This window comes from Taudactylus pleione, unplaced genomic scaffold (genome assembly GCF_031769625.1).
Source record: "Taudactylus pleione unplaced genomic scaffold, aTauple2 ptg000817l, whole genome shotgun sequence".
Classification (NCBI taxonomy): Eukaryota; Metazoa; Chordata; class Amphibia; order Anura; family Myobatrachidae; genus Taudactylus; species Taudactylus pleione.
Window position 1 is genome coordinate 755,957 of NW_028285219.1, and position 22,272 is coordinate 778,228.

Below are 22,272 nucleotides of genomic sequence, written 5' to 3' on the forward strand. Positions count from 1 at the left end.
GACTATGGTCCAGAGTTTGCTCAGAGCACGTAAGCCAGCCTCTGGTCGGATCTACCACAGAGTGTGGCATACCTATTTCCAATGGTGTCGTACCAGAAGCTACGACCCTCAAGTGTTTAGGATTTCCAGAGTCCTGGCTTTCCTTCAAGCTGGATTTTACCTTGGACTCCGCCTTGCCTAGCTGAAAGTGCATGTCTTTGCTCTATACATTTGGTTCCAGCGTAGATTTGCTCCACTACCGGATGTCCACACCTTCCTCCAGTGTGTCCTCCGTATATAACCTCCTTTGTCCTTCCAGTGGCTCCATGGGATTTGTCAGTAATTCTCCGTGCCGTCCAGGGTCCTCCGTTTGAACCCCTGGAATCTGTGGATCTGAAGTGGCTCACAGCGAAGACTTTTTTTTTTTTTTTCTTTTTTTTTTTTCTTTTTCTTCTATGACGTCTTCCAGAAGGATATTAGATTTAGGGGCGCTCTTCTGTCGCTCCCCATTTCTGATATTCTATCAGGACAGGGCTGCGCTTCGGACTCGCCCTGGTTTCCTTCCTAAAGTTGTTACTCGTTTCTACATTCATGAGGAAATTGTAGTCCCGGCCTTTCTATTGCCAGACCTATCGGCAGGTGAGGCTTCCTTGGATGTGGTTCGTGCCCTCAGGATCTACATGGACCGTACCAGTTCTCTTCGGAAATCGGACTCCTTACTTGTGCTCTGTGGATTTCACAAGAAGGGATGGCCAGCCAACAAACAGACATTGGCTAGATGGCTTTGCATGACTATCTCACAGGCTTACATGCAGACAGGCCTTCCTGTACCGGCTACTGTTACTGCTCATTCTACTTGCTCTTTGGGTCCCTCGTGGGCAGCTCGCTGTGACGCCTCAGCTGAACAGCTTTGTAAGGCGGCCACGTGGTCCTCTGTCTTTACCTTTCTGAGGTTCGATGCCTTCGATACATTTGTCTCTCAGGATGCTTCATTTGGACCCCGGATTCTCCTCTCAGAGCAGGAGCAGGAGCATCCACACCCTTGAATAACTGCTTTGGGACATCCCCAAGGTCTCCCTGTGTAGCCCTATGGACCCTGAAGAAGAAAATGAGTTATGGTAAAACTTATGTTTGTTAACTCGTTCTTCATGTTTCTGGTCACTGGTTTCCCGTCTCCTTCTACGTGAGAGTGTGATTCTTGTGCATACCAGTCTTCCTCTCTTCTCCTCCTCCGGCCTTTGGCTTGTCACAAACTGGGGTGCCTCTGGCTCAGGGAAGGGGGGGTAAAGGGAGAGGGACAGATGCATCCATGGAAGCTGAAAGCTATAACTGCGTGGTGCCCGGTCCTCAACCACCACCTACACCCCAAGGTCTCCCTGTGGACCCTATGGACTTCGAAGAAAGAGAGTTAACAAAGGTAAGTTTTACCATAATTCTCATTTTATTAGGGCTACCACTACTATATTATATTGATACCTAGGGGCACTGAAGCTTTTTATGGGGTACAGACGGATTTCCTCCAAAAAAGATGTCCTTTTCGCTAGTTTCGCTTTGTAGAACATTCGCCTATCTGCGTTTTCCCATGTTTTACAATTGAATAGGGCGTAAAGCGGAGATGCGCATGGAAAAAACATTGCAGTAAAATAGGCGAATGAGGCGAATTCAATCAGCTTTTCGCCAGGCGGCACTTTTCGCAGCTAATTGAATTTGGCCCTTAGTGGAAATACCTAGAAAATGAATTAAGTTCTGTCATAAACCTTTCTGTCCTAAGCACAGTGAAAGGGTGTATCTTTAAATGACTAGAGGGTTTAAAACTTCAACCAAATATATTAAGCAGAAAGGGGAATAGACAGGTTAAATCCTCAGTGGGTTATAGGCATTCCAGCGAATCTTCACCTGCAGCCCTAGCTCAATGCTGCTGTTCTTATTCTTTATAACAGGGATGGGGAACCTCAAGCCCTGGGGCCGTATAAGGTCCCCCGGAATCATTTGGTCTGGCCCTCTGAGGTTATTTTTCTGCTAGCCTCATCTGGCTAGCAGGGTGCCTAGAATGGTACCCTGCAGCCAGAATCTATGCAGCAGTGCCACCTGGAGCATCCTTAGGATACTTCAGACGGTCACACCGCTGCCCTTACAGCTCCCCACCCCTGGATTAAAGGTTAATGTGCAGCCCTTTTAAAGGTTGGAGGGCCGTTTAATAGAGTACTGAGTGTGATTTAAAATAAAAATAAAAATAAAAAAAATATATATATATATATATATATATATATATAATAAAAATAATTTTTAAAAGGATAAATTGGTATTTTGGTATTTGCATATTTTAAGGTTGCATCTAGAAAGCAAGGTATAATGGGGTTTAATGCATTACTTTCCTACGGTCTGCTGGTGTCACTATTCCTATTTGTTGAGAGCTTTTAGGTGATCACTAAAGGTAATCGGGCAGCTTATAGTAGCAAGAACATCATAGAATACTAGACAACATGAATAGGATTGATAGTGCAACAACATATTTATTTTCAGAACTGTAATCAAACCCTTTTTACAGTTTTATAGTTTAAAAAAATGAGTTTCTTCTTCAGGGTGCATAGGGTCCACAGGAACTACCTTGGGGGAATATGTGGTTTGGAGGAAACCTGGCACCAAACAGTCAATTCTTTCCGGTCCCAGGATGCACTGGGTCCTCCCCCTTATATACCCCGCTTCAGGTACTCAGTTTTTAATTTTTTAGTGCTGCAGGAGACGCACCGTTGTAATAAAAACTTAGGACTATTTTCAGTCCCGTACTTTGTGTTTTGTTTTTTTTTTCTTCCCTTTCAACTCTGAATTTAGCAGCAGAACCTGTGCTGCGACTCCATCTACCCCTGCCGGCGCCGCAACACCAGTAACCTGTGTGGTCTGGTGATTTCGGCAGGGTCGTGGCGGAGCGTACTAAATTGTGATGTCGTGACCTGGGCTGCAACCGGAGGACACGGGGAAGTCTGCTGCAGTGAGGGCCCGGTTCGCCGCTCCCAAACTAGGCCATCGGGACCATATCGCCTGGCGCCGGGCTTCAGACGCATTCTGTTGCTGAGAGGCCAATGTTCCTGATCAGTTTGTGCAGCATAGGGGAGGTAAGCTCTCACCCCGGCAGCCCCTCCCCCGACCCAGATTATGGAAGTTTTGCGCGTCTGGGTTGCTTCGCCCACCTCCTGTATATGAAACGCTAACTGACCACGTTTCTGTGCTCTGTGAAAGCGGCTTGGTCTCAGGAGGTGTTGGGATCTTCCTGTACACTTCTCCCCCAGGGCCAGGTATATAACACTATATCCTATAAATAACTCTGTTAGGGTTTTGAGTAGTTGATTCAGAGCCCATGTGCAACTAAAGGTTGTATCTGCATTGATTAGCGCTGCTGTGTTTATAAACTGCCTTTATTTCTAAACTGTCAGTTATAACGATCACTGCTCTTTCTCCTCATCCCTTTGGAGGGTATAGGGGTTTTCTTTGTACTTCACATTTACTAGATATTTGTGAAGGTGGTGACATTGCCTGCAGGTTTATTTGTGACTGTCAGTTATAGCTATCACTGCTATTGTTCCATTTAACCTTCAACTATAAGGTGTGTAGGGGTTAAGTTATACTTCACATATACTTGTGAAGACTGAGCTGCCCATTCCCCTCTCTCCTAATTAATGGAGATGCTCAGCTGCAATTGAGTAATACTGAGGAGAGATTTTGGCTCTCATTCTCTCTGAGTATACCTTTCTCTTCGCACCAAGGTATATAGCACTGGAACCCTAACAGCATGCTTGCCTACCCTCAGAATTCTGCAGGAGCCTCCCGAATTAAGGTGGGAGCTCTCGCTACCCCGCACAGTAGATGTAATCCCCAGCTTTCCTCTCTGCACAGAAGAAAGCCCGGACTGCGCATGCACGAGTCCAAACGTAATGGGGGCGGGGCCAGGGCTTCAATATGTGAAGACGCAGTGGCAGGGAGTCTGTTTACTACAGAGAGATGTCTCCCCGACCAAAGTTCACACAGACTGCTGGGAGAGACTGACGCTCCCAGCATTCCTTGCCCAGCCATAACCAAGGAGGACACATGGAGGAGGAGCTGATGCCGAGCTGTCTGAGCCTGAGGAGCTGTGTGTGAATGTTTCACAATTCAGAGGCTGAGTCAAAAAACTCTGTGACATCTGTTGTTGTCAGTGCTGCAGGAGAGGGGAGAGTGTGTGTGTGTATATGTATATGTATATCTGTGTTGTGTCAGTGCTGCAGGAGAGGAGAGGGGAGTCTTTGTGTTTGTAAGGGGTGGGATCTATTAATGTGAGTGTGTGGGATCTGGTAATGTTAATGTGGTAGGGGGAGATCTAGTAATGTCAGTGTGGCAGGGGAGAGACATATGGGGGGGGGTCAGCGGGGGGGCTAGGGTGTCATTGTATAGTAAGATGTGTTATTATATTTGTGTGGTCATCTATTGAAGAATTTTAATTAGAATGGTTGTGGGGGAGCAGATTCTTATTTTGTCCACATTTCCTTTTGCAAGGCCCTCTTATGCCCGTGTCTATGGAAATACACTGACATAAAATTGCCTCTATGTCAGCAATACAGAATATTTTGGTGACTTAGTGTCACATGCCAAGTGTTTACATAAAGTAATTTTAATTTAATTTGGACCAGAACACACCCAATTGGCAATAGATACGCCCATAGGTGGATCTAGACACGCCTTTTGGGTGGTGCTGGACACACCCCTCAACGGCATGCGGCACTTTTTACTGTAGTATGTAATCTCCCTGAAACTACTTTTCAAAAGTAGGCAAGTATGCCTAACAGCTTTTCTGCTTGTATAAAGTTGATTCAGTGCCGATTTGTATGCATTGCACTTGTATCCTACCAATGTGACTATGATTTAGTGCCCATGTGTAAATATATTTCTATGCATGTAGATCCTAGAAAACTTATGTGTTTGGGTAGTTGATTTTAATGCCCTTTTGCAAATATATTATATGCATTTTTATGTGACTTATGCTAACTCTGACAAAGGAAACCGGAAACTGTTGTCCCTGTGCTAGTTTCATGTAAGGCCTGTGCTGTAGGCCTCTCAGGATTTCATACAGGGTGGACTGTGAGTTGATTGCTATACACCACAACAGTCCACCTCGCCAGCACCCGTTCAGGGGTCATCTTGAATGACCTCCGGTCTAAGGTTATGACACAGTTAGTGGGCAGCCCCCTACATTGCCTCCCACTTTCGATTTCCCACAGTGATTACAGCCTGTTATGTTTTCTCTTCCTATACATCCTTACTGGATGGAGGGTAATGTCCACTCAGTTCAGAATCTAGCCTTTTAGCATCTACCTATCTGCAGATGTTACAGGCGAATAACGCATCAGCCGTCTAAGCATATAAATGGACTGGACCATCCAAATCTTAGTCCACCCTGCTTTCAGGTTCTGATATATCATCTGAGGATACACGGGTTTCTCCCTCTGGGCGTCTCTCAGAGAGGAAGAGGCATCAGTGGATGTTCCTCTCTAGCAGGGGCGGTTAATTAAATCCTCATTTTAGAAGATAAATTAATGGCTCCTAAAGCCTAATAAACCTGGTATTCAGACACCAGAAGGTGGTTTAGGCTGGATTACCTCAATCTGAACAGCTCACTGAGTTTATGGGGGAAGCATGGAACACTCTAGATAAACTGTTCCAGATTCTCCAAAAATTGTGTCTTTTTACCCTCTCCCACAGGGAGAGTGCATTAGGTGGGAAATCCCACTCCCTACTGGGATTCTTTATGTGACACCTTCCTAAGGGGTTACTCCCCAGGAGATTGTTTGCACAACTTCCCCATCAGATTCTATCTTGCCCTCTACTAGACTCTACATCCAAATCACACTGGACATTCCTGATCTCGTCATGTTTTGGAGGCTATGCGGTGTTGGGCTTGGATGGGAGACCCCCTGGTTATATCAGGTGCTGTAGGTTATTTTCCATTCATACCCTGCTAAATTCAGGGCTAATAATCCAGGTTCTTTTGGTTAACAAGGCAGGAGTTAAGGCCCCCCTACATCAGCAATTGATTGCAGCAATCGTGCAATTTGCAATCGATTGTGTATAAAAATCTTTCCCTTTTTCAATCGATTGCAGAATTGCCACAATCAATTGAAAAAGGGAAAGATTTGTATACACAATCTATTGCAAATTGCACGATTGCTGCAATGAATTGCTGATGTATGGGGGCCTTAAGTTACTCAGATTTGTTTTTTTGATTCAGAAGCTAAATGGGTCTCATCGCTCTAGTCTGAATCGAAAAACTCTCACCAGATTCATCTATGGGCCCAAATTCCGTATGGAGACCCTACGGTCAATTATGCTAGCAATGTAACCTGGGGATTTCATGGTTCCCTGGACATACAGGATGCATATCTGCATGTACCTATTGCCCAAGGGTTTCTGAGTTTTGCTGTTCGTCAGACCAAAAGGTAACGGTAATGTTGCTATTACCAAGATAATGGCAGCCATGACTGCTCATCTCAGACAAGGAATCAGGATACTGCCATACCTGGACGACCACCTGATATTGGCACAGTCTCAGGATGTTTTACTCCATTATCTCCAGCTGACAGTGGCCTGCGTAGAAGAGCACGGCTGGATTGTCAATTGGAAAAAGTCGTCACCGTATTCAATTAGAAGCAAAAAGTCAGTTTCGGCGATACTTTTTCGCCGATGACGTCAATTTCGCCCGTTTCAACCTATCCCCGTATTAAATTGTAGCGTCTTTTCACCAGTGCGATAACCAAATGCAATGTAATAGGCAATAAAGTTTTGTCTATGAATACCCGGCGGAAAAAAGTGCAGAATTGAGGTTTTGGGGTGCAATGTTGCGGGAACCACCCTGCACCCTTTGGACACCCTCCCTGATGCTAACTGCGTCAAAAAATGCAAAAAACCCACAAATGACACCCCAAAAAAGCACTTTGATTTTTTTCACCCATTTTTTCAAAGTGGGGGGTACAAAATAAAAAACTAGTGAAATAGCCTTTGAGGCGGGCTGGAAGTATGGGGGAGGTGTATTTTTGATTGCAGGTGTTTGCTGAAGATGCGTTTTTGGCGCTTTTTAATGCTTTACTTTAGCAACTTTAAAATTTGCTTACACCCATTTTCATGTACCCCAAATTTGATGGAAATACTTATTTTCCCAAAAAACATTTGCTAAATGTTATTCTTCACCCCTGTCCCAAAGACGCTAAATAGCGCTGATTGAGACCATTCAAAGAACCCAAGTACCTTCAGCAGGGCTAATCGGGGGTACCCATAGTGAACCCCCATGTCATCTTTTGGGGGGGTGTCGGGCTGATTTCCCCAAAAATGACAGGACTTTTCGCCTGTTTGCCTTTCGCTGGGTCCCATTTTTGCCGATTTTCAAATTGAATACGGGGATACGCGGGGACGTGCGCAAAACTTTTTTGCACCTGGAACTAGCGATGATGGCAAAGTCCGGCAACTGACTTTTCGCTTCTAATTTAAAACTGGCCTCAGCGGATGATACATCTGGGAGTGCTCCTGGATTCTCAGACGCAGGGGATCTTTTTGCAAGTAGAATAGATTTCAGCTCTACATTTGCAGGTGCGCAAATTGCTTCACAATCGAAGAGTATCAGTCCATTCAGCAATGCAGGTCCTGGGGTCCATGGTTTCCACCTTCGACATGGTGGAATACGCCCAGTTCCACTCCAGGCCCTTGCAGCTATTGATTCTGTCTTGCTGGAGCAGTCAGTATCAGTGGATAAAGTTTCAGACGATCCTTCTCTCTCCAGAGGTTCGGCTCTCCCTGTCCTGGTGGCTTCAGGTGGCTCATCTAAACAAAGGTCACCCTCTGTGGCATCCGTGGGTACTATTTCACGGATGCCGGTCTTTGAGGATGGGGCACGGTGACAGGGAAGGTGGACGTCTCAGGAAAGTCACCTGCCCATAAATATCTTGGACAGTATGCAGGGCGCTAGTTCTAGCACAGGGCCTCTTTCAAGGCAGGCCTTTACCTCAACCATCAGGGAAGCACGTGAAGTCGAGCAGCCATGCGGTGCGAGAAGTGGCAAACATTCTAACTTGGGCAGAATGTCATCTTCAGGCAATTTCAGCAATATGCATCCCAGGAATCCACAACTGGGAAGCAGACTTCATCAGGACATACATGCCGGAGAATGGGCTCTCCACCCGGAGGTCTTCCAGCTCCTAGTAGACAAGTGGGGACTACCAGAATTACAAGGTCCCCAGATATGGGTCCAGGACAAGAGACCCCTCAGCCGCTTTCGTGGATGCGCTGGCAGTGGGGTGGGATTTCAGGTTGGCTTACCTGTTTCTGCCATTCTCTCTGCTACCAAGAGTACTCAGTAAATTCTAGCAAGAGAGCGGCAGGGTGATTCTAATAGCTTCGGCTTGGCCCAGGCGCCATTAGTTCACCGACCTGATATCTCTCCATAGATACTCCGCTAACACTCCCTCTTCAGTCGGATCTGCTAGTATAGTACAGGGTCCCTTCCTACATCCGGACCTACCTCATCTGTCTTTGGCGGCTTGGCTCTTGAGTCTTCCGTTTTAAGAGCCAAAGGGTTTACGAATTCTCTAATTCATAAGATGCTTGAAGCAAGAAAGCCTTCCTCTGCCCACATCTATTACAGAATTTGGCATTCCTTTTTTCTATGGTGTTCCCATAGAAAAGTTGATCCTAAGATTTGTAAGTTCTCGCTTTCCTCCAGACTGGATTAGACCTTGGTCTCCGCCTGGTCACATTGGGGGTACAGGTTTCTCCGTTTGATTTCAGCTTAGAATTGCTCCCTTGCCAGATGTTAGAAATTTTTTGCAGGGTGTTCTCCATCTGCAGCCACCTTTTGTTCCTCCGGTGGCACCGTGGGATTTGTCGTTGGTTCTCAGGGCGCTACAGGCTCCCCCCTTTGAACCTTTGAATACAGTGGACTTCAAGTGGTTGACAGCGAATACACTTTTCTCCTCGCTATCTCCTCAGCTCGCAGAGTCTCTGATTTGGCAGCACTGTTGTGTCGCTCCCCATATTTGATCTTCCACCAAGATAGAGCAGTCTGCGTACATGGGCAGGCTATCTTCCATATCCCGTTTTTATATAAATTAAGAAATTGTTGTACCGGCTTTCAAGTCTTCAGGCCTCTCTGCTGGTGACTCTTCATTGGATGCACTGTTTGTTTTGTATGGCTTTCACAAACGTGGTTGGCCAGCTAACAAACAGACTCTGGCTCGGTGGCTGCGTATTACTATTTCTCAAGCTTACACGCAGGCTGATCTTCCTGTTCCCAGCAGGGTGACAGCACATTCAACTCTGTCTGTAGGACCTTCGTGGGCTGTTAGGCATGCTGTCTCGGCTGAACAGCTGTGCAAGGCAGCCACTTGGTCTTCCGTCCATACCTTTATCAAATTCTATGCATTTGATACTTTTGCCTCCCAGGATGCTTCCTTTGGGCGGCGGATCCTCATGTCGGCTCAGGAGCATCCCCACCCTTAACGGAACGGCTTAAGGACATCGCCAAGGTAGTTCCTGTGGACCCTATGGGCCGTGAAGAAGAAAATAAGAGTTATGGTATAACATACCTTTTGTTAACTTTCTTCAAGGTCCATAGGTTCCACAGGGCACCCACCCTGACGCACCTGGCTTCAGTGGTATCTGTTCCTTCTTGTCACTGATTCCCTCTTTTATTGTATGAGTGTTTCTAGTGTAATGTGTAACTTCCTTCTCCACTTTCATACTCCTGCAAATGGGCTTGTTTACAATACTGAGTACCTGAGGCCGGAGGCGGGGTATATATGGGGGAGGACCCAGTGCATCCTGGGACCGGAAAGAGTTGACTGGTGCTGGGTTTCCGCCAAAACACATATTCCCCAAGGTAGTTCCTGTGGACCCTATGGAGGTCGAAGAAAAAGTTAACAAAGGTATGTTATACCATAACTGTTATTTTTTTTTTCCCCGATTAAGGAACAATGAAGCAGGTTACATTAACAATTTCACTACATATTTCAGTATTGGATTACTTCTTTATTTGCAGCAAAGTCCTGGCTCTCTTCTGCAGCTTCCTGCTGGGTCTAGGAGATAGCTGCTTCAATACTCAACTCCTGAGCATCTTAGGGACCCTATATGCAAATGACAGCGCTCCCGCTTTTGCAATCTTCAAATTTGTGCAGGTAACAAGATATGCAAGAAAATACTATTGATATGTATGCATTACATGGATATCTATCCATGTATCAAACCTTATAAATAGGACAGATTAGGAAGATACCCATTGCAACCAATCAGCTTCTAGCTATCATTTTGTAGAATGCACTTGATAAATGCTAGCTAGATTCTGATTGGTTGCTATGGACAACATTTCCACTTGTCTTATTAAAAGGTTTGATACATTCTTGTAGTGCCTCAGTTGGCATCTGTGCTTGCTGCATAAAGCAACTGCATGTAACCACCTGAGGGTAACTGTACTTCTGTCCCCATGTAACCGAGAGGGATGGCCTGATCATTGTTTGTTAAATGTATTTGTAGCTACCGTTTGCTCTGAATATGGTGTATGCATGCATAGTGAAACACATAGTTAAATGTTAACCATTATATTAACAAAACTTTTTAATATTTTAGGAAGTAATCTGTCTATGAATGGCTTCTATTTAAGCAGTCGATCCAGAATGTTTAGATTGTGAACGTAGTAATCAGCAAGTAGCTATTCATTCTGATTAACATGCATCTGCTAATGATTTTTGCTTCAGTGTGCATATATTTATAGACATTTTAAGTTATTCAAGGCAAACTGATGCATGTTAATGAACTGTATCCATTATCCATTTTTTTTCAGTCCATCAGTGCAGCTGTTGCATTCTTCTACAGTAACTACCTCCTCCTGCAGTGGCAGCTGCTAATCATGGTGCTATTTGGATTATTTGGAACCATCTCCTTTTTCTTTGTGGAATGGGGAGTGGTCAGTTTGGATCCACGAGAGACTCGCTATGGCAGCATTTGATGTCGTCCTTCTGTTCCACAGCTGGTAGCTCACAGGGCACCAGATTTGGCATTTGTCTGACACCTGAAAGGTTAAGTAATGAACAACAAGATCTGCGCTGGCCGCAGGGCGTTCCCCAGATCCAGTCTGCTGATTTTCAAAGTCAGGACAACTATGATGTGACCATAATGCACTTTGTCCCAATGACTTTTGGGAGAAAAAAAGAAAACCACGTGGCAGGGGTTGTTAGACGTTGCCGGTGCGATAGCTGCTAAACTCCTCGGGCTGCTGTCTTATTTGCTTATTACTGTTGCTTGCCAATTAGGAGAGGAGTAATTACATTCCCCTGACTGCAATGAACTTCAGATGTAACACTCCCAACCGCTACATACTGTGACATTTTTAAGATGTGTTGTTTCTTTAACTTCCTTTCAGGGTCACCAGATGGCCCTATACCGTAGCACGGCTCAAGCAGAAGTCACTAGTTAAATGGCTAACAAAACCCCCCAAAAAGCAGTTTCCGTTCATTCTGATTTTTACTTTTATGTTTATTAGTGCCAAATGAGCCAATACACTCAACACTCACTGTGGGAGATGCACTAAGCCTTGGAGAGTGATAAAGTACCAACCAATCAGCTCCTGTCATTTTTTAAACACTGAGCTGATTGATAAAGTACCAACCAATCAGCTCAGTGTTTAAAAAATGACAGGAGCTGATTGGTTGGTACTTTATCACTCTCCAAGGCTTAGTGCATCTCCCCCAATATATTAAGCTGACGCTTGTTTAGTATGTTATACACTGTTCCCACTTACTGTGTAAATTGTGTACACTCATGTCCGTTAGAACTGTTGGTTGGGTTTTTTTATGGTATGTGTCATGATTTAGGCTAGTGAGCCAATGTTCCCTACAGTAGAGCTGTGTATGGTTCTAAGATATGAGTTGGTCAGCGGGTGCAGTAGCCTCTTGCACTAAATCATGGAAGGCTGTGATCTTCCTATTTTGAAGAGCATTCAAAGGGCCTCTGTAGGTTTTCACAAACCAAGTGATAAACATTTAGTTCTCATTCACTTGATGGATGACTCTGTGCAAGCTTGCTGTAGGGTATGCTTTTTGACACTAGTACCAGAGACATACAGTAGCACTACTCATCTGCTAACTGTGCCATAGGCAAATCTAGATGCTGCTCGTCACCTGTGGAGGAAAATCCTTGTGCTGAATATATCCATCTGGTCTCTGAGATAGAACTGTGAGGAGATTTCATTTGGTAATAACAATTTCATTTGTGCATTTTGAAAGACGTCAGGGGTAAATGAAGTATTCTCTTAAAGTGGATCAGTCTTGTAAAATATTGATCAATATTATTTGAAGTTAAAATAAATTGTATTTTATTTTATTCAAATCCCTACTGGAAAGACTGGAAAGTATGGTTAGTACATTTGGGGATTTTTTTTTTTTATCAGTCCACTTTAGTTCAGGCTCCATTCTTTACTAGGTTTCCAAGATCTCTTTGGTGGTGGATCTGTTATGAAATAATTTGCTATGGGGGAGGGGGTCGGTGTTAGGTGATTTTTGTTAAAGGTCTCCATAGAAGGATACAGTATATGTGATGGAAGCACAATATTTTGCTTGATGCCTCTGGGTTCGGTTAGCAAAGAGAGAGTGTAATAACTTTATGTAAGTGTTACTAGAAACAAAAGTGTTTGAAATATATTTAATTTAAATTAAATTCAAATTCCTGTCAGTACCACCTTATCTATATACAATTTATAAACAATGGATAGCTGATGAGAACTGCTACCTACAGACGTATCCACATACATCTTGCCTCCGTGCACTACAAGTCGCATTAAACATAACGCGTGAGCGCTGTACGAGTCTGTAACAACATGCATATTTTCATGCATCTTTTACTTTCAAATGTGTCTTATTTGCAAAGTGATGTGAATGGGATGCACAAGCCTTCTGCTGATTAAAATGATATACGGCATGCCTATATTCTGTGTGCAACTGTGACGTAGCATTTTGCATACAAATCACTGATGACTGGCATCAATAGAGATTACCCTGTTATTAGGGCTAATTAGTCATATCCGCCCTTACTCTTGGTACTTTCACCCATTAAGTACAAATTAACAATTTTTTTATGTAGAAAACATATAGAAATAACCAAATTAGGGTTATTATTTTGAACATTTAAAAACAAAGACTTGTATGATGAAATAAGTGGATATGAGCATCAGTGCTCCCACTTGTACTCAAAATAGCAATAAATAAGTGTCACACAACACATCAATACTGCATGCTGAGTGTCCATTTAACATTTGTAGATTTACAGTGAAGAGATAAATATCAATTAATGTCCTTTTTTTTTCTTTCTTTTTAGTAGGTGATTATTTGTAAAGTCCTTGGTTTGTATCTCCCAATTTATGTCATGAAACGACAAAAAAAAAAAAACATACATAATACAGTGTATTGTTAATGCAATAGATGAAATGTAAGTGGAAAATAGCTTAGTGTCAGTGGCTTCCACAAATAAAATCATCCTGTGTACCCCCATTATGAACGGAGGGGCGAAGGTTTGACAATAACACGATCTGCCGGACATTGAACGTGAACTGATTGTTGGCACTCTCGGCAGCGGTGCGAGCTTTACCAAAACGGCTGCACTTTTGAATTGTTCAAGGGCGGCAGTTGTTAAAGTGTACACAGAGTAGGCCAGAAGACACACAAAAATTGGTCCGAGTACAAGGCCTGTGGCTACTGGATGCTCGAGCGGAATGGAGAGTGGGCAGATTTGTTCAGTCCCATAGATGGGCAACAGTGCATCATATTATGGATAATCTGAACTGGGAGCAAATTCAGAGGGCCTCTCAACAGACAGTACACCACACATTACTTCGTATGGGCTACAGAAGTAGATGGTCTGTCCATACACCATTGCTATCTGCTGCAAATGGGGTAAAACGCCTCCAATTTGCTGAATAACACATGAATTGAGCAGTAATTGACAGGTCTGATGAATTCTGTTTTCAGTTACACTATGCAGATGGTAGGGTGGGTATATGGAGATAACATCAAAAAAGCATGGAAAGGAAAATCTGGCCTAGCGTTTACTCTAGGGTGGGTAGGGAGCATAGCGGCGTTATCAGAGAAGGCAGTCCTGTGCGCATGCCCGAAAAAGTGGTGTGATCACTCGAAAAGGGGGTGTGGCCCCGAGTTGCGCCCCCTTTTCATCACTGTAGGGGACGTGCCCAGCACACTCCAAGATGCTGGGCTGCTCCCAAGCTCTCTCCACAGTGTGAATAGATACCGTGCACATCTATTAATCGCTGGTGATTGTTTCACCGGAACTTTTCCCCGCAAGAAACTGCAGCCTGCTATTTGAACAGGGCGCTGCCATAAGGGCAGTGTGCTATCCAGTGATTCAATTCGGGAAGGATGCGGCACCCCTGCTGAAACACCGTAGCGCGAACACTATGACCAATGGAACCGCTAACATCAAACCTTCAGGCACTGGAGATGCAGTGCATTGCATTTGGGCTAATCTTCCCCACAAAAAATGCAGACAGTAGAATCCATGCCAATGTGAATTCAAGCAGTATTTAAGTGCAAAAGGTGGCCTAGCAAAGTACTAACTCAGTGGTCATAATAATTTGACCACTCTGTGTATATCTCCGAAGGCCAATGTTTTCCAATCTTGAGCCTTTCCAGGCAATAACAGTCGACTGGATCTAAAATTCTAAAGGGTATTTCACGTTTAGGGAGAGAAAAGAATAAACACTGAAATAATAAGTTTTTCTGTAATGCTTTAATGTGCTCCTATAATAAAATCATACAGCACAATGCATAATCCCCTACTGGTAAAGCAAGTTTCCATACTGAGTAGCAGATTTTATATTGTGCAGACAAGCAAAGTGCTAGATGTAATCCTGGAATGAGACTTGAAGTACCAGGTAAGAGAGTGTGACCATCAAGGCATTTAAATCTTCCAGTCTTTATCAAAGCAGTGGTGAAATGTAGCACTCCAGCGCTTCAAAAATCAAGATATAACTCCTGCATATCACAATTCCAATGTTTCAGTTTCTTAAACATTCATCAGGGACAGACTTAACATGAATAGAGCAATATTCCCGTAACTTTAACAGCTGTTGCTACCAACAAAGCGGTGCCTCTATCCACTATGACAGATCATGTGACGACCTGTCACCAAGAGTATTTGAAAACCTAATCCTCTGTGCTCCAAAAGCAATAGTGAATAATATAGCCTCATATCAAATAGCAATTTAATAGTGGTTCATCTGAGGTCTTTAATGTGAAGCATGATCCTCCAAGATAACTTCAATTGGACAGATATTCCTTGAGTAACCTCCAAATGGAGGTTATTTATTATAAACTAGCTGGGATACCCGGTGTTGCCCGGGTTGAAGACTGGACCTGAATTACACCTGCAGCCTTTATTTGTTTAATTTGGCCTCACCTATAACCCCGTTCCATTGATCCTGAAAAGGGCCCCACTGTTTTGCTAACATGCATGCAAACAGTGTCGTAACTACCGTGGGTACAAGGGATGTGGGTGCTATGGTGCCCGAGCTGCCTTTGTAGCCCGCCACTCCCCATGCACCCAGTGGCGCACACAAGTTAGGCCGGTCCAGTCAGTTGGAGAATGCCGGTTCTCGTGACTTACCTGCCTGGTGATCAGTGCTCTGGTAAGGTTCTCTCTCTGGGCCTCCGATCAGCTGACCAGGATCATAGCGCAGGATGGTCTCCGCGCAACTGACCGGAGCCCCAGATAGAGGATCGCACCAGAGCCCCTATCACCAGGCAGGCAAGTCACGAGAACCGGAATTCTAAAACTTAACAGCGAATTGAATAGCTCTGGGAGCTCCCTCCTGGGTCTGTTCAACATTGCATTGAATTGAATTGCGGCCAAAGTTTATTCCACCTGTGAGATTAAAAGGATAGATTTGTAGCTGTCACACAGGTTTTTGACAGACTGCCAGCCTCGGATCATGTGTAATGTAAGAGTGTTACCAATTTTAGGGATTGTCTGACAGCGTATGGCCCTGACGAAGTTCTAACCTAGGCAAAAATCTAATCCTGGTTAAACTACACCACCATGCCAAATTTGGTGGAGCTAGGTCCAAAACTCTGGCCGTTCATAAAGGACAAACAGACACAGACATGCTTTCTTGCAGTGGCGTAACTATGGAGGGTGCAAGGGGTGCGGTTGCTATGGAGCCCGGCGGCTTAGGGGGCCTCGGCAGCCCAGCAAGCATCCCCGCCCCTGCTGAGTGTTTATTACTTTTTTGGCCGTTCCCCGGTGGGCCCCACTCAACCATACCTCCCCTGCCAGCCGATCCATCACCAGCATGACATGGTTGACTACTTTTTTTTTTTTTTAATAGTAGGAAGTGAACTCTGCGCGGCAGCTGCCTGCTCTGCCTCTTATCCATGGCCCTCCCAGGCAGTTCCAGTGGAGCACTGAGTGAGAGCCTCTGGATGATGACTCACTGACTGTAGTGTTTGTGTTGTATTCCAAAGCCGCAGATGTGTGTTTTTCATGTTGGGGGGAGGGGCGCGAGTAGGAGGGGGGAGGGAAGCTCTGTCAGTATGTGTGTTTGTGTGTCAGTGAGGCTGTGTGTCTGTGTATTCAGGAGGTGGGGCTGTGTGTCTGTATCAGTGAGTGACAGTGTGTGCCTGTATCTGTCTGTATCGGTGAGGGTGTGTGTGTCAGTGAGGTTGTGTGTCTGTTTATGTGCATAGGTGGATTCAGGAGGGGGAGCACAAGGGGGGGGTTACCTGTGTGTCAGTGAGGTTGTGTGCCTGTATCTGTCTGTATCAGTGAGGGTTTGCATATGTCAGTGTATGTGTGTCATTGTAATTATTACCTCCAAACCGCTCACTTTGTTATGTTAACCCCACCATGTTAGCGGGCATATCCGCCCTCTTCTTCCCATTCATCATTCCCCTCCATTTCCTTGTTACGATAGCCATGCCATGCTTCCTCACATTGCGGCTCTCCACCCAGCTCATACAACTGATATTCTACACTCTTGCCTGTCTCCTTCTATTTGTCTGTTTTCAAGTTGCCGTGTATCTCTGTATCCCCCCAATCACTCTTGTCCCTACTCCTTCTCTCCTCTCCTGATCCCTCCTTGCTCTTACTGGCTCACTTTCAACATCTTATCTCCTGTCATCTGTTTATCCCACACCCATCAACCTGCTGACCACTTAGCTGGTGGTGTGGTAATCTTTCTCCCCAGTGCTCCTTTTTGAATCCTACTCCTGGAACCCTCCCTCTCTCCTAGCATCTTAAATGGAGTTTTATAGTATTATTTTTTTTGTTTTTATTATTTTTTTAGTACATGTATACCAAATCATTTTTAGCTAGTTAAAATATAAACAGATAGCCAGCTTCTCCCCTCTCTCTAATTCTCTGTGGTAGTTGGCCCTCTGATGACTGACCACACCCCTTCGTGGTGGGCCCCAAGTATTGTTTCCCCCCTGTGGGCCCCTCATGTAACAGTCCGCTACTTGGTTGGGGTGGAATAATAGCCTAGGTGAAGGGCAATATAGTGTGTGACATTACTGTGCGTAGCATAATGTGTATGGGGCATTACTGTGTGTGCCATAATTTGTAAGGGGAACTACTATTGTGAGGCATAATAAGGGCGCTACTACTGCGTGGCATAATGTGTTATAAAGGGCACAACAACTGTGTGGCATAATGTTTATAAGGAGTACAACTGTGGCATAACGTGACTGAGGGCCCCTTAAAAATTTTGCCATGGGGCCCCCAAAGTTCTAGTTATGCCCCTGCTTTCTTGCTTAAGATGTAGATAAAAATAAAGCTAACAAACTCAAACTAAGAACACTTGTAAAATAGTTTATCTGACACAAGGTAGCTGGTTTTCTAGGTGGAAGACGATTCCGTATGGTGCCTGATAGTGTTCCCCCTTGGCTGGCAGAAGGGGGATTTTGGATTTACATCTTTGACCAATATCTTCTGTCAGATAAGCTATTTTACAAGTGGTCTTATAGTGAGTTTGTTGCCTCATCTTTTATATAATGCCCTAAGTGGTTACAATGTGTTACAAATTGAAGTAGCAGCCAAGGCGGGACTGCCTGGTACACATTTCAAAGGCCAGCCATTCATACTCCTAGCCAGGAGCCAGGAAGGTTACACGGCAACACAAAGCAATATTTTGGTGCTTTTTTACCAAATATAATTAAAGAAGCAAAAATGTGTGATATAATTTTCATTTATCTGGCTCATTTGGGAGACTAAGTTTCATGAATAATCTATAATACAACCATATCATAAATCAACAAGATTTTCATAAATCTACATGAATTCACATACAGCGAAACAGGAAAACTTAATTCAGCTCATACAGTGGTAAAAACGTAAATGTTATTCAAACCTGCAGATATGCCTCTTGCGTTACTTAAGATCGAGTTTAATGAGAAGCAGCAGAATATAAATGTTGGATGAATGATTGAGTCCCTTTGATGTTTAATCTTTGTATTTTTTTATACAATTAAAGTGAAATAATCAGGGAGGGAGCAGCCAGGTATTGCAGAGAAAGCTGAGGTGCTTTGAGATAAAGTTGATATATAACGCTTGTACGGAATATGCACCTATTGGCTGTGGTTGGCTGGTTTGGGTGTCTCATTTTTGTTTTGGAAAATAAGTCTGTTCCCCTCTGACTCATTCTCGTAATTCATATGCTGTATATTCCCTGGAAACATGGCTGCATGTAGAAGCTCTTGAGGTTAGGTATAAGGGGGTATGTTGGCAAATATTTTCTTAGCTATGAGGTTTAAGGTGCTCTACCAGCTATCACATATATTATTTATTTTCAATCACTTGTATTGCACAACTAGATTACTCAGCTCTTTCCAGAGATTTTAGAATAATTTGCTGGGCGCCATGTGCCTATACAGATAGGCCTATCATGTTTAATTTATTTGTGCTCTTGGCTTAGAGTCTTAAGCTGCATACACACACACAACAATTTTGTTACCAACTATTTTATGAACGATTTTTTGAACTACAAACGATTTTTGCATATTCCCTTAATGAAAATCGTTGAGTTGACAAGTCAGACTGAACTACAAACGTGAACACGCATGAACGATTATTGTTCATCGTTTGACTCAGAAAGTGAACGATTATTTAAAACGATTATCGTTTAATGATAATCGTTCAAAAAAACCGGTGTGTGTATGCAGCTTAAATCACGCAAACAAACGTCAATGTGGTCAGCATCCAATTTACCTACCAATGCAATAAAAAACATCCACACAGACGGTGCCCTGGTATAATGTCAAACCCAGTGGCGTACCTAGGGTATTTGGAGCCCAAGGCAAATAAAAAACAGAGCCCCCCCCCCCAAGTAGATGCGTGCGCCAAAGGTGCGCAGTGAAAAAGTGGGCATGGTCACATGCCACAAGGGGCATGGCCACTGGAAAATGCACTGTATCTCGGCACTCTGGGAACATTCCTTTCCATTTCATATGCACCTTAATGCCCCAAGTAGTAGTGCCCCTCTTGCAATGCCTACTGTAGTGCTCCTTATGCAAATACCCCCTGTAGTAGCACCCTTATACAGTGCCTCCAGTAATGCACCCTTATACAGTGCTCCCAGTAGTAGTCCCCCCCCCATATTGTGCCTCCAGTAGTAGTGCCCCCCCTATGCAGTGCCCCCAGTAGTAGTCCTCCCCCCTGGAAGTGCCAAACAAAGACACAAAACACCAGAATCATGAGTGAGCTCCGGCAGTGTGCGCAGGGAAGCAGCCAATGAGTCTGTCTGACTCTCATTGGCTGCCCAAACAAACACTGCCGCCGGGTAGTAAGAGTGTACTAGCCTGCGGCGGTGTTTGTCACTGCGCAGTGCAGACTGCACTACACTGACCAATGTCCTGGTCCGCGGCTGGCGGCGCACCCCCGTTCAACCACCCGCGTCACTGGTTTGATGGCGCCCAGGGCACGAGCCCTGCTCGACCCCCCCCGTAGATTTGCCACTGGTCAAACCCCAATGCTGAGAGGTGGCAATGCCACTCATACATGTGTGTGCTGGAATTGGTATGAAATACCGACTGAGGCGATGCCGGCTGTCAGTACAGTGACAGCGGCATCCCGATGGTTGGAATCCCGACGGGACGGTGACTGCTGTCCTATAAATAAAATGACTGACAAAAGAGCTCAATAGCTTGCACTCAGTTGAACAGCAAATGTAATAGGATGTGAAGCCTTTTATATACAATTATTTTTATAGCGTACATATACTGTATTATACAGTGCTTTACAGATAACATTTATTCATGTCAGTACATACCCCTGGGGACTTTGTATATATGTTCATGTGGTAGGGAATATAGACACACACTAGGGTTAATTTTAATCAGAAGCCAATTAATCTACCAATATGATTTTGGAGTGAGGGAGAAAACCCAAGAAAACACTGGGAGAACATACTAACTCCACACAGATAACGTCCCCACCAGGGCCTTAACTCATGACCTAAGTGCAGTGAGGCAGTAATGCCAACCACTACACCACCATGCTGCAAATACATCTCAAGTTCTGTCAATGTATTAGAACCTTTACATAGAGATGTTGTTAGCCACAGTTTTGTTATTTTTACTGTGTGGACTACTGAATAGAGAGAATGATCCCTGTATGCAATCACAGATTTTCCTATAGATCATAATTTCTTTCACATTATAAGCGTGAAAAGAAAAGGTTGTCTTTCTTGTTTTGGAGATCAAAGTGTCTGAGCACACGACACTAGAGATAATTCTAAGAACGTCTTAAGGTGGGTACACACCTGACAGATATACACACTGAACGGCCATCGGGACCTGGCGGCCAGTGGGCAGGTCGGGGACGCGTCCCGCCCCTCTCCTCGCAGCTGCTGCTATGTGTGTATGGGCGGTCTGCCGACCACCCGTACACACCTGCCGATGGACAGATATGTCTGCAGACATATCTGTCCATCGCCTGTGTAGCACAGCCAATGCGATATGTTGGTGAACGACGACGTTCACAGACATATCGTGGGTACACACTGGCCGATCAATTGGATCGGCCAATATATCTGTCAGTGTGTATTCAGCAGTAAAGTACTGTATCACGGGTTGGGTATGAATTACCGCCGGACCCCCCCTTTCCCGCCACCTAAACCTGTCTCCTAACGCTAACCTCCCGGGGGGGTGCCTAACCCTAAGTCCCCACCGGGAGCCCTAAACCTAAATCCACCCCCCACGGCTGTCCGCGGTTGGCATCACTTCGATCTGGGTGCCGATCTCCCGGCGTCGGTAAAATGACAGGCATCTAGATTTAGACGCCTGTCATTTAACCCTCGCCGGGATAAAAGTCGGGAAGCTGGCCGTAGGGATTACGTCCGCCGGCTACCCGACTGCATACCCTGTATCACATCTCCAGGGTAAATATGTGAGGATGGCATATCGGTACACTAAATAGTGAGTGCCACTGGTTCGTTAACCACTTAACTGGCTTAATATTTTTTCCAAAAACCACTCTAAAATTGTTTGTTTTTTTTATTGATTTGAATTAGGTCAAGAACATGTAATTATAAATTATCCAAAACAATTTTATTTAAAAATTTATATTTTTTTTAAAACACATAAAATTATTGATTTTAACATTTCGGTCATCGATATGTAGGACTATCGATGATCAGGTCATCGAGACTTCACAGTTCCCTTAGTAGCCACTCCTCTGAGCAAGCGGCCAGAAATATACTTGGGGGGATGAGGGCCACCAGGTATATCCTGGGGGGATGAGGGCTACTTTATTTACATTTCCCCACCAGTTGCTCCACCCTGCAGCCACCGGCTGAGGGTTCCTGCCGTGACCCCCCCAACCTGGCAGTGATCAGCAGCACAGCAGACACTGGGGGAGATTGCCTGCCGGGATACAAAGCAATCATATGAGGCAACAGCCTGGCATGGTCGCAAAGCATGCCACACTAAGCTGAATTGGCTACGTTTTTTAAAATGTAAATTGTAGTCAAATTTTATTTAAATTATATTTTACATTTCTTTTTGGATAAAGGATATTCCCACATTAGCGTTTTGTATTGTGCAGACTGGTAAATACAAATATTATACCATTTCTAGTACCTTATGGCGCTATTCCAATCTATGGGCAATACAATATTATGTAATGGTCATGCATGGCAGCTTCCACTCATACTAGGCATTCATAAGCTTCTGTATGTAAAACAAAACTTTGGGGATCTTGCCGATGACTGCATTTCGCAGGCCATTA

General features: G+C 44.5%; 1 protein-coding gene across 1 annotated transcript in view; it reads left to right on the forward strand.

Moving 5' to 3' along the window:
• Positions 1–11,624, forward strand: part of MFSD11 (major facilitator superfamily domain containing 11) — an 80,446-nt gene extending 68,822 nt beyond the window's left edge. Inside the window, exons 14-15 of the mRNA XM_088458223.1 lie at positions 10,031–10,166; positions 10,829–11,624. Coding sequence (XP_088314349.1) covers positions 10,031–10,166; positions 10,829–10,993 — 301 coding nt within the window. The 3' untranslated portion in view covers positions 10,994–11,624. The remainder of the gene's footprint in view (positions 1–10,030; positions 10,167–10,828) is intronic.
• Positions 11,625–22,272: the final 10,648 nt, after the last annotated feature.